This window comes from Trematomus bernacchii, unplaced genomic scaffold (assembly GCF_902827165.1).
Source record: "Trematomus bernacchii unplaced genomic scaffold, fTreBer1.1, whole genome shotgun sequence".
Taxonomy (NCBI): domain Eukaryota; kingdom Metazoa; phylum Chordata; class Actinopteri; order Perciformes; family Nototheniidae; genus Trematomus; species Trematomus bernacchii.
In genome coordinates this window covers 3,722,381-3,734,740 of record NW_022987840.1, presented here as the reverse complement: position 1 = coordinate 3,734,740, position 12,360 = coordinate 3,722,381, and the positions used below count along the sequence as shown (strand labels likewise).

General features: G+C 41.7%; 1 protein-coding gene across 3 annotated transcripts in view; it reads left to right on the top strand.

Moving 5' to 3' along the window:
* Nucleotides 1–12,360, top strand: part of sv2a (synaptic vesicle glycoprotein 2A) — a 49,992-nt gene that overhangs the window by 13,885 nt on the left and 23,747 nt on the right. The window contains exons 1-2 of one of the 3 annotated variants that reach the window (XM_034112840.1): nucleotides 4,792–4,842; nucleotides 4,931–5,722. In XM_034112840.1, the coding sequence (XP_033968731.1) occupies nucleotides 5,110–5,722 (613 nt within the window). In that variant the 5' untranslated portion in view covers nucleotides 4,792–4,842; nucleotides 4,931–5,109. Of the gene's footprint in view, nucleotides 1–4,791; nucleotides 4,843–4,930; nucleotides 5,723–12,360 lie in introns of those variants that run through there. The other 2 variants (XM_034112839.1, XM_034112838.1) reach the window with 2 other exon arrangements.

Below are 12,360 nucleotides of genomic sequence, written 5' to 3'. Positions count from 1 at the left end.
TACTGAACCACAGTCTGCTGACATTAGTCAACATGACATAGTGAAATATAATCTGCTGGTGATGTCGCCTTTACATTTACTGAAGGGATGGTGGGTTTAAGGCGGGGACTTTGAGTTTATCACTCGCTGCTTTCTTGACAGTTGCCTTGCAATCCAATGTTCTGCTGCAGGGTGGAGCTGAGAGGAGTGAGTTAGCACAGCCATCATGACTCTCAAAGCCTTTCGTATATTCCTAATACAGCAATCACTCTCCAAATTGCTCGGAGTCAGGGTTTAACTCTTTAACTGGAGAAAACAACACATTCACTGTGTTTTGAAGGAAGGTGTATTTTTCACTTGCATAACATTGTGAATATGTGTGTCATTATCTTTGGATATTGAAATGTTGTTCTGTTGGTCTGAGGAAATAACATCATGAATTTCCCGTATTTTCCTGATATGTTGCAGACAAAACAATTATTCCGTCCATTTAAATATAATATATTATAATAATAACAACTCGTTGCAGTCCTAAATATATCTTTGAGAAGCACATGCCCAAATTAAATTCACATGTCTAAATCTGCACATCTTTGTTGCAACATGCATCGCTTTTTTACATTTGTTTGGGGACTGACTGACCAAACAACACACTGACTTAACAGCAGCTGGACAAGTGAGTCAAAGCTGGACTACTAAAACAAAACAATTCATCAGACTCCATTACAAATGCCACATGGTTGATTTTCCTGGCTTGGACATCGTGAATTGTTTACTCAGTTATTATCACAAACATGCAAGTGAAAACTAAAATGAGCAAATGATGGGTTGCCATCCAGCCTGGTGACAAAGCACCAAATGTTTTTCACAACATTTGCTGATGATGTGATACTGCCTGCCCGAGTGAGAAACTGTACCAAAAAAAAGAAAGAAAATGCTGCAGTTTTTTTCGACCACAGATTGAAGGATAAACAGATAATGATAATGGACATGTGGTGATTGCAAATTGTGTGATGATATTGGAGCTCAACCTGGAACTAACATTTCTGAGGCTGTGAATCCATATACATAATTCAGTGACAATTTTTGTTTATGCATTTGGATAGAACAGAGCTGTTTAGTGAGGAATTGAACAAGACCTGAGCCAAAGGCACTGCCACTGATACTCCAGTCACTGATGCTCACCGTGTTCATTGATTCAGCCCTGGCTGGTTCCTGTAGTTCAGCCTGAAGTGTTTCTGTTTTGACCCCCAATGATGCAGTTCAGCAACCTTTAAATTATCTGCCCGCCTGAAGTAATAAAATCAACATCAATCCAACAGTGCTGTGGTGGTGGTGGTGGTGATGTATGGTGTACTGATTCTTATCTTATGCCTGTGGGGAGATAATGTGCTGCTCAGCTATAAACCAGCCTTACCTTGTCTGCAGGCCATATGTTGGCCTCTGTCGTTGCTCAAAAAGTGACATTCATAGAAAGATCTGGTCTCGTTTTTATAGCAGATTTAATTAATATCAAATGTTATGCTCCAGGAAATGTGGGCATGATAGGAGATGAATAAATCCACTTTACCTTTGCCACCATCTTGCCTGCCTGTAATCAATGTTTGACATCTGGTTAAATACTGTTCAAAGACATACAAAAGTAGATTTGTATTCTGTGTATTTATTGTATTATTCTGTCCACATCCTTACAATTTGAGTGGTGGGGAATCTAGAGTAAACTTCCTCCCTCCTTCCCCAATTTCAGTTACAGTTGCTTTCAGCGCGTGTGTTCGCAGAAACTCAGTGGTCCCAGCAGACCTCCGGGCTGTGTGATGTTGGCTTAGCAGTAGTCTGTGTCTGTCCGCCCCCCCCCCCCCCCCAGAGGCTACACGGGAAGCTTTCAAAGGTTTCCTCCCTCCTGCCAGCCCCCCTCCTCAGACTTTTCTGGAAAACATCTGCTGCTGGTTTTTTGCCATAACTTAATTATCATACAGAAATACAGTTATTCAAATAGTTTGATAGATTTCAATAAACAGGAACGTCGATAATAATGTTGTCATTAATTGGCACTTGGCAATTAACATTGTAATGTAACACCGCCTTTCCATTGTACCAGATACGAATTACATGGCTCATTGATGTATTGATCATTACACTGTCAGAGCGTCCTGATCACTTCCTGTACATCCAGACAGCAATAAATACAAAGCCATGGGGGCATGATGTTTGCCAAAATGTAATTGATCGAAAAAACCTTCTCCACCATTGTTATTACTGCAGTGGATTAAGGGAGAGTAGGAATACTTTAAACTCTGCATTGCCATCCATTTTACTTTAAAATATTTTTAAATGACAGGTTTAGTGTAATATCTGCCACCTACAGTATTGTCTGCTACTTGATAGTGTATGGCTAATTATGGGTGCTTCTGGGTTTTTTAGATAAACGGGTACGGCGAAATAGTGATGACTCACGGGAAGGAAAAGTAATTAAGCATTGTTGCAAAATTACAGACAAGCAATCAATTTTTTCTTGATTCACTTTCAGTGTAAATGGGGTTATGACGGGACATTCATTATTAGGTAACAAATGTAGCACCTTAGCAGACAGTGTTCGGTGGTGCTGTTACACATTGAGCCAGTGTTTGTGTTGATGCGTGCTGCCAGCTCTCTCAGGCTGAACATCATCTCCCCCCCCCCCCCCCCATGCTGAGCTGCTGCTGATGCTCTCTTAAAGAGACTGTGGGAAGTACAATAATGACTTCAGTGTTTGCTACAGCTGCAGCCGATCCCCAAAGACTCGCTCTCTGGGCGCACATCATCTCTGCTGAGTCTCAGCACAGACATGCTGGAGATGTGTTTGTGTGGGAGACACGCTGAAAAACAATCCTTCATCTTGGAGACATTGCACATGCAGAGGATAGTGCTTCAGTAGACCAGGGTATACAGGAAGTTATGATTGGTCCCTTGATGAGGCTATAAGTCTTGTTTTCCTATTCATTTTGATTGTAGTTCATCAAAGTGTTTGTAACAAACTTTTAGATCATGCAAAATGTGTCCCCCAAATACTTGTAATGGCCAGTCATCAACTATCTCCAAACTTTTAAAGTAAAGTTTCCTCCCCTCAATATTCAGTGTTTAATTGAATCCAAAACATAGTGGATGGCTACTCTTGCTTGATATTTGTTTACATGTCAACAAGCATCATTGAACACAACAGCTGTGCTCACAGCTCAGAAGCAAAGGCCAATGTTTCTGGCCCTTCTCCTCTGCAGGCCATGCAAGACTGCTCACTTGCAGGTCTACTACACACGTAAAAAAACTGCTCAAATGACCGCATCACTCAGACACAGCCTAAATATGTTTTGGTCAAAATATATGTCTGGCTGAGTTTTGCCCTTCTTTTGATAAAGCTGCTTACACACTAAGACATTGTTTATCCTTGGGGTTGAAATACAGTATATTATGTGGATTTGGGCATTTTATCTGTAAAGTACATGTTATTAGAGGTGTAAGGAAATATCAATAGGCTGTACTATCAAATTGTAATATGTTTTGCTTACTGTAGCAATTCTCAAAAAGCACTTTTTAAGCTACCCAGCTGCCAATTTAGGCTGATTTATTAACCAAGAGGTTCTGAGTATATTTAAACTACAATTCATGAAAAACACATAGTACTGATGTTTGTTTAGCCATTCTTTTGTATTCTTGTTCAGTTGGAAATAGGTTAGCATTACAGCGGCAGAAGTGTCATGGAAAAGATCAGGGTGGTGCTGACAGATTCACAATGGCTGTTCTTTGTTTTTGTCTTCTCAACTTAAAGAGGACACAGATAATGGAGGCAGGAAAATGAAAGTGGTGATGGAGGGGGATGTGTGAGAGAGCAGGAGGGGGGAGGTCGATGAACAAGTGGAAGAAAGGAATATAAATCCATGTTTGTGAATAATTGACCAAGAAGAATATTATGAGACAAGATTATGTTCTATATTTTTTTGATTAGTGCAAGGACGTTTCCTGTCAACACCGAAAACACGTTTAATCGCTTTGATCTGTTTCTGACAAATACTAACACGCTGCAAAAATGCAAATGCACTAATTAATGCAAATACATTACTTCACACTTCACAGCAATAAATGTTGGTTTTAACATTAGTCTCAATTCACAGATTCAACTCACAAGAGAGGTCGCTTTGCCATTTTTTCTGTATCTGATACTGCAACCTTGATTATCTTCAGACACCAATCCAATTCCTTCTTTTTATCTCTCTTTAACAATTACTGTAAGCTAGCTAACCTAGCTTAAAACATCTCATGCTTAAGCTGTGGAACAAATATTCTACCCCTATTAAAGAAAAAATCATGGCATGCCTCAGTGATGCAATACTGCTGCTTCTTTATATTACAACGTTGTCATAGACAGCACTTTTAGTTTACTGCCACTGAAATCCTATCAAGTGGATTCATCCAGTATCAGACCTATACCGATAAACTGGATTGTGTCGCTGCAAACCCAACACAAGTGTACTCAGCGGGACATTCAGCCTAACAGCAGTAGTACTTTCTCATTCCATTGACCTTTATTGCACCATGCAGTATTGCAGCCATGCTTGTTATTCACAGATGTCTGTGTCACAGCATGGATCCATTATATGTTGGCTCTGCGGTGTGCCACGATGTAAATGCCACCGAGTGATTAGTGCTGCGCTGAGGAGAGAGCCACGAGATAACTGCTGTTCAGTCAATATAGGTCACTGAGCTCCAGGATTCATGTCAGCACCTTAAAACTGTCTTGTCTTTTTTTCCCGCCATTAGTGCTGAGACAGATCATGTAAATGCCAATGGTCCTTCAGTGTAAATTGCCTCTGATCTACATTGTTGAAAAAGGTGCTTACAATGGATGTTTCTGCCTCACATGCACTACACTGCCAATCCATCACACTAACACAGACCATTTTTCTTCGCTTTTCCACAGGATTTATTATCCCCCCCCGCAGGCTGGCCAGAGTCCCCCAGCAGCAGAGCAGGAGCAGGGAGCTGTCCTCGGTGCTGAATTCACCAGAAACAGAAATCCACATCGCACCCTCATGTGCCTGGGTTGCTCCTGATAGCTCCCATTCCTAGCAGCAACTGACCACCACCTCCACTTCCAAGATGGAAGACGACGGGCGCTACAGAGACGGCCGCTCAGACTTTGTCCGCGGCGCCAAGGACATCGCAAAAGTGGCCAAGAAACAGGTCGGCAAGAAGATGGGGCGCGGCGCGGACAAAGTGGCCGACGAGTACACCAAGCGCTCCTATAAACGCTTTGAGGAGGAAGACGATGACGACGACTACGGCGGCATGCCGGCAAGCAGCAACGACGACGGATACCATCGCAATGACAGCCGGGCCAATGACGATGAGGGTCACAGCGACTCCACTGAAGGCCACGACGAGGACGATGAGATCTACGAAGGGGAGTACCAGGGCATCCCCAGAGCCGAGTCGGGGAAGGCGGGCGGCGTGGACGGCGTGGAGGCCGCCCAGACGCAGTTCAGGGATCTGTCGGCCTACGAGGCGGAGAGGAGGAAGGACCAGGAGGAGCTGGCCGAGCAGTACGAGACCATCCTGCAGGAGTGCGGCCACGGGAAGTTCCAGTGGACGCTTTACTTCGCACTGGGCCTGGCGCTGATGGCGGACGGCGTGGAGATCTTCGTGGTCGGCTTCGTGCTGCCCAGCGCAGAGAAGGACATGTGTCTGTCTGAGCCCAACAAGGGCATGCTGGGTAAGATTCAAGATGTATTTATTGTCATTTGTACATAGCTACAGTGTAGATATGTCAATGCAAATCTTACTGTAGGTCACCGGCTCCTCCAACAGTGCAACACAATAACACAGATACATATAAGTATATATTAATAAGCTTTCCAGATATCTTTATTCTAGCGTTAATAGCTATAAGATACTTCGATAAAATGCATTTAACTAAACATGGCAGCAGGGATTACACTGGGAAACTCAACTTGTTTTGCCACTTTTACAAAATGACAGGAGGCCAGGGGCCAGATAACCAAAAGAAAGATTATGAGATAAAATGAATAAACATTAAAAGGCCCATAACTCATCTGTCTTTATTCTTAATCTAACTAATGTAACTTGACTGCATTTAATAGCTGCAACTTCATGTTAGTTTAGCAATCAGGATGATTCATAAACATTAAGATTTTTGGGGTGTTTTAGCCTTCTCTAAAATGTGTAGATAAAGGGAATACCATGTGTTAAAGGACAGCAGGCTGGATTTGAACCTGCGTCCTCCGGGACTGAGCCAATGGGCTGCCAGCTCCAACTTTAATGTTTGTATTCAAATTAGGGCTGCTCAATTAATCGTATTTTAATCGCAATTACGATTATGGCTTGCAACGATTACGAAAACAACGTAATCGAAATAAAACCATTATTGTTTTATTATTATTACTTTTTTTTTTTTTTTTTTTTTTTAAATAATTTTTTTTTTAATTTGGTTTTTCAGTTAAATTATACTTAAAGTTCAGGGTAGTCAACTGTTCAAAACATACTGTTCACATTTTTTTTCTCCAATAAATTGATGTTTTCAAAGTAAATGGATAATCGTTTTTAATAATCGTGATATCAATTATTGACCCAAATAATCGAGATTATGATTTTTGCCATAATCGAGCAGCCCTAATTCAAATGTAAAAAATGGTGGCAGGCCTGTCTATAAATTGAGTATCACTGTATTAGGCATAAACATATGATAGCTTTAGAGTACAACTTGTGTTCTGTCCACTGAGCCACCCATCTACTGTCTTCTGTGCCCTTTCTCTGTTTATTTTCATCTTCGTGCCTCCTTTGGGAGTTTATGCCACCGCTTCACATTTTATCTCCATCTTCTCTTAGCGGTAACCTCTGCAGTTTATCCCCCAGTAATTGGTTTTCTTCTGCCTCGTTGGCAGAAGAACTACAGCTATTTAAGATTCAACTGCCCGTGCAGAATTTTAATCGAACTCACAGCCTCTCACTTCTCTGCTTCAGTGACTGTGTGTGTTTCAGGTTGTAAAGGTGATCGTGGGCACAGTTTCTTTTTTTCTAAAATGCACATGTTCAATTTGTTTATCCCTTGTAGTATATAACGTGTGGCTTTGCCCACTGCACAGCATACAGACAAATACCAAATACCTCGTGATAGTTTCCTTTCTTGTTGTAAAAGATTTTACTTCTGGAATGAATTAGATTTTAGTTGGTTATGTGCTTCAGAGAGCCATATATGGATACATCTTACATGCTCATGTAATTACTCTGTTACTGCCTGGTTTTTGGATTTATCTGGAATCTAGACTGATTATTATTTTAAGAGATTTAAAATTGAAGTTTCTTCAACCCTTTGATAAAGAAGAATTTGTTTGCAGTGTTTGTTTCCAGCTCTTGCACATATCAGTGAGGTGAGATATGTGCGTGTTCCAGTTTTCCTGTCTGACCTTTGTATCACTGTGCAGTGTTCTCTCTGCATAAGACTTGCGCACATACATACACACACACACACAGACATACACAGGCACACACAAACAAGCACACACAGTCGATGTGGCATTCATCCATGCCTTTAATCAGTTACTGGGTTGTGTGATGTTCCCATGGAGCATAGACAGCACACGGTATGGATTGCAGTGCTGACATCTAGAGTGACCAGCCTGTGTGTCTGTCTAGTACTATATATCAACATAAAAATGTGCATGTGTGTGTCATCCTACTCCTGATGTGTGTGTCTGTGCATTTCAGTGGTGGGGGACAAAAAGTAAAAGCATCCGCCTGATAAATACGTGAGGAAAAGTCTTGCAGTAAAGGTCTGTTAAGAAAGGAATACATGCAGAAAGCAAAGAAATAAATAGAACTAAAATGATAATGTTCCTGCAGCCCCCAGATTAAACAGTGTTGTAAGAAGTTGTATGATGTACTATAGTTCCCATGTGGTGTTGTATTAACAATTAGGCCCTTAATAATACTCATAAATACTCAATAAAAACAGCCTCAAATGTATTTTAAGTAAATATACTGAGATGCTTCTAACATTTCATCCTCCTCTCTCTCGATTGTCCCCGATCCCCTCCCCTCTCCCTGTTACGCAACAAGCCTGACTCATGCTAGAGAGCCTCCTTTGCTCATGCCTCTCTGCATCCCATGAGTCCTAGTGTCCTCTCCCCCAACCCCCATCCTCACCCTCTTCTTCTCCACAAGGTCCAAACGGAGCTTCTTCTGCCAGCCAATCATGTATTGTGTGTGTGTGTGTGTGTGTGTGTCTACTGTATTGTGTGTGACAGAAAGCGCCTGCACATGTGTGAGGGGTAATCGCCTGCAACATATGAACTCCTTTGCAGCAGAAAGATTTCAGATGTACCCAGAGAGAAGGATTCAGAGGGAACACATCACAGCTAGTTAGAATAACACATTTGTTTTGACTTTGTTAGATATGTTGTTACTGATCCCATATTCATTTGATGTTTCCACTAGCTCAGAAATATGGAAAAGGAAAGGCAGAGTGAGGCTCTGAAATGGCAGCAGTGATGCCTGTGGTGCAGCGTTTCTGCACAGTGATGAGCTAGAGGAGACACTCTCACAGCAGCAGAGAAGCACAGAGGAGTTGTCATTGAACCGTCCTTGTTGGAGGCTGCAGAGGTTGCAGCTGCAGTGATGTTAGTGTGCCATCATTGGGATTAAAAGTGGGGGTTCATTACATACAGGAACGCTTGTATTGCTTTATAATACATATATGTGTAAGTATCAACATATCTGTGCCCCCTATATACCCAACATTTTTGGGTTGGTGGAAAATGATACATATAAATAATATATAAAATAACAATTCCTTACACCAGCAATGTGACACATACGTTGAGGACATCTTTGACTACATACAGACACAAAATAGGAGATTTTGTTGTATTGTCTAGTCATAAATGTACAACTTTGTTCTGGGAAATGTTGATATTTTCCTTAAATGTTACACCCCTCTTCAGTCTTTGGCATTTCTTTCTTCAAATGACCTTGAATGGCCCTCATATGCCATTATGTACATATGGAACCACATGATATTGGTACTACGAGCCATACTGCTGCTTGATATTCTTCAAGAGATGCAGCTCCACACACACACCATGTCTTTGACAAAGCTATGACTCAGTTGCTCCTGAGGCTAAAGGAAACCTTTCTGTGCAGTAATGTGTCCGTGGCCTTTACATGAACACAGAATCAAAAGCTGACATCAAGGGAGATCAACAGGATGTAGATGGGAGTGAAGGACAAGCTGTGTCTGTTTGATATGTTGGCACCTGTTGGAGATGCTGGCAGAGGAAATGATAAGGATTTGTTTGATGGAAAATATTGTAAAGCTATAATAGATGCATTAAGTAACACACAAACCACAGCTTCTGTCTTTACAATGACTCCACTATTCTGTATTACATTACATCTCATTTAGCTGATGCTTTTATCCAGATTGACTTACAATAAGTGCAATAAACCATGAAGATACAAAGAGGTACATTAGCATTAAATAAGCCAAATCATTGTAAGTGCTGGTGCATTAGTCAAGCGAGCTAAACCTTTTAAGAACTAGTTTGTTGTGTTAGGTTTAATCGCAATGGAGGAATACTCCATGTGTAAAACGGCACTTTTTGTAATAAATGTAACAAGATGTTTCCACCATTTGAAGGTGTTTTGATTTAGTGTGAAACCTGAATTGACATCCCACATTTAGCACTCACTGTCACAGGGCAAGGCTGCTGCTGTAAAACAGTTACATGTATTTCAGCTTTCCCTGGGTTAGCAGTGAGGAGTGCAATGGCTGACTGGCCTCTGATGAGGGACTGCTTCCTCCTCGGCCCCCAGCTCATTCAAAGCGCCATGTGCGCTCTGGCAGAAAGGGAAAACCGGCTATTAATAGTGCCCCCCCCCCCCACCCCCCCCCCCCCCCCCCCCCCCCCCCCCCCCCCCCCCCTCACCCTGCTCCCTCCCTCACTCGTGTACACAGACACACAACCCTCCAGTGGCACACACTCTTCTTTCCATGTTCATGCACACACACACTACCCTGGAGCCTTTGGGAGCTCTGTCACCGCACAGACTACCACCGGCCTCCTCCTCCTCCTCCTCCTCTTCCTCTTTCTCTTTTTCCCCCTGCTCTCTCTCTTCCTCACTCTTTATGCTCCCCTCCCCCCTCTTCCTCTCCAGAGTGACGAGGTGCTCAGCTGTCTGAAGACTTCTGCTTCTCTTCTCTCCTGTACTATCGCTCCTCATCCCATCTCTCTCTTCAACACTTCTTCAATGTTTCCAGCTCTGTCTGATTTCCTTTTTTGTTATATATATATATCTTAATTGCATATCATATTAATTATTGAAAAAGATGGAATGAAAGAGAAATCAAGAGCTCTTGTGATATTGCACATATCCTTTTCTGTTAAGTTTACTCATCGACTGGAAGTCATAGTAAAAACGTAAGAAATGTAGACAAACCTCAGGGGCTTAAAAACACATTTGATATGAGACTTATTGACATGATCTAAGGTGGAAATTGTTAAATGAATAAAACATACAATACTTGGTAGCTTCTTTGAAAAATGCAAAGAACTGATGAGAATAGAATCGTGTGTCCAACCTTGTTCTGGCTTTTGAATCTTCTCTTTTCAACTCTGAAAACAGACACACACAAATCACAAATAAACTGTGCACTCTTTCAGAGCACTGTAGCAGAAGTAAACAGTTGCTTATTTACACAATCTAGCAGTAATGGAATAACATTAATGTTCATTTTGATGGTTATTCCCCCGTTATTCTAACCAATATAACACGGTTTACAGATAGGCACGTTTTGTTGAACTCCTTTGGCGATCTGGAACTATTCTCAAAACACCAAAATCCAGTCAGCAACAGTTACGAAAAAGCATACAACTAAATGTTTAAGTCATTTTTGCCACAACTTCCAATCAATAATTTTGCCGATACATTACATAAATTGGGACCTTTTTTAACCCCGTGTCAAATGCAGCTGCTTACAAGTCACACAGATAAACAGACTTGATGTGACCACAGAGGGCGTAGAGAGGGCAGATAGTGATCCATTTGAGTGCTGAAAAGGGTGAAAGGTCAGCACAGACCCTCAGACTTTGAGGTGTCATGGTCACTGTTTATGTCTGTTTATGTCTTCCTGTCTGTCTGTCCTTCTACCTCCAAGCTGCTGCATTGCGGCGACGGATATTGTGTTCAGTCATCATCACATGTTGCCTCTCTGAGCTGCATTTTCAGGAGAATACGCTCACAGTGGTCTCTCTCTGCAAAACATGCAAATAAGCAGACACACACACACACACACACACACACACACACACACACACACACAGAGAGAGACAGAATAAGAGTACACTCTTGCGAAACCTGAGAACATGGGAATATTGACACAAATTTGCAGCAGAACACACTGGCAGATGTTGGACTCACTTTGTTCCTTTGAAACACGTCAACATACTGTATGCACACAAATAATCCTTGCATTCAATCAAACAAGAGACTGAAAGTCACCTTCTTCCCCAAGTCAGCACTGCAGTGTTTACACAGAAATAGGCATGGAGACAGATGGAGGGAATGAGTCACAAACACACTCCTATCAATACATCAAAGGTCTTTTCATCCAAAATAAAAGGAAACCCCTCTCCATATAATCAGGAATATCCTTCCGCAATGCGAAACTTATCGCTTTCTCTCCGTTAATGTTGTAATTCTAGCAAAAGACTGTGTCCAATTTCATCATCCCAGCAGTAAGCTTGTTAGACTGTGTGATGGATGATGGATGATCTTAGCTGATCAAGCAGATCTGTTAAAAGCTCATGTGGGCGTCCTCTTGTGTGTTTCTGTGTAACACATTCAACCCTTATTGGTTTATCTGGTTCACTCAGACCATTTAGCAGTATGAAGCCAGGGCCGATTGGTTGTCTTTTGCAGCAAACCCTATCGGCTGTTGTGTGGTGATTCCCATCGAGTGGAGACACAACTAAAGGTTGCTGCTTTGAGGAAAAGAACAAGCTACAGGAAGCTGGTCATTACTACCAGATAAGCTTTGACATGCAGAATGAGGCATATCTCAGTCCCAGCGTTGTTGGATGTACAATAATTATCCTATTAGTACGACTGGAAGTCTGTCGTTCTCTGCTGCTTGATGCTCGTTTGAAGAGAGTTTGCATAAAAGATCGATTTGAATGCACCAGTAAGCTGAGTTATTTATTTAAATACCTTTATGGATTTTACATTTATGGCTATTTATTCCTGTGATTATGACTTGCTTACAATCCTCAAAATACCATCATTTTAGGACTCTGGCATTATAGTTAATAACATTTTCCATGTGTCATTGCTTGT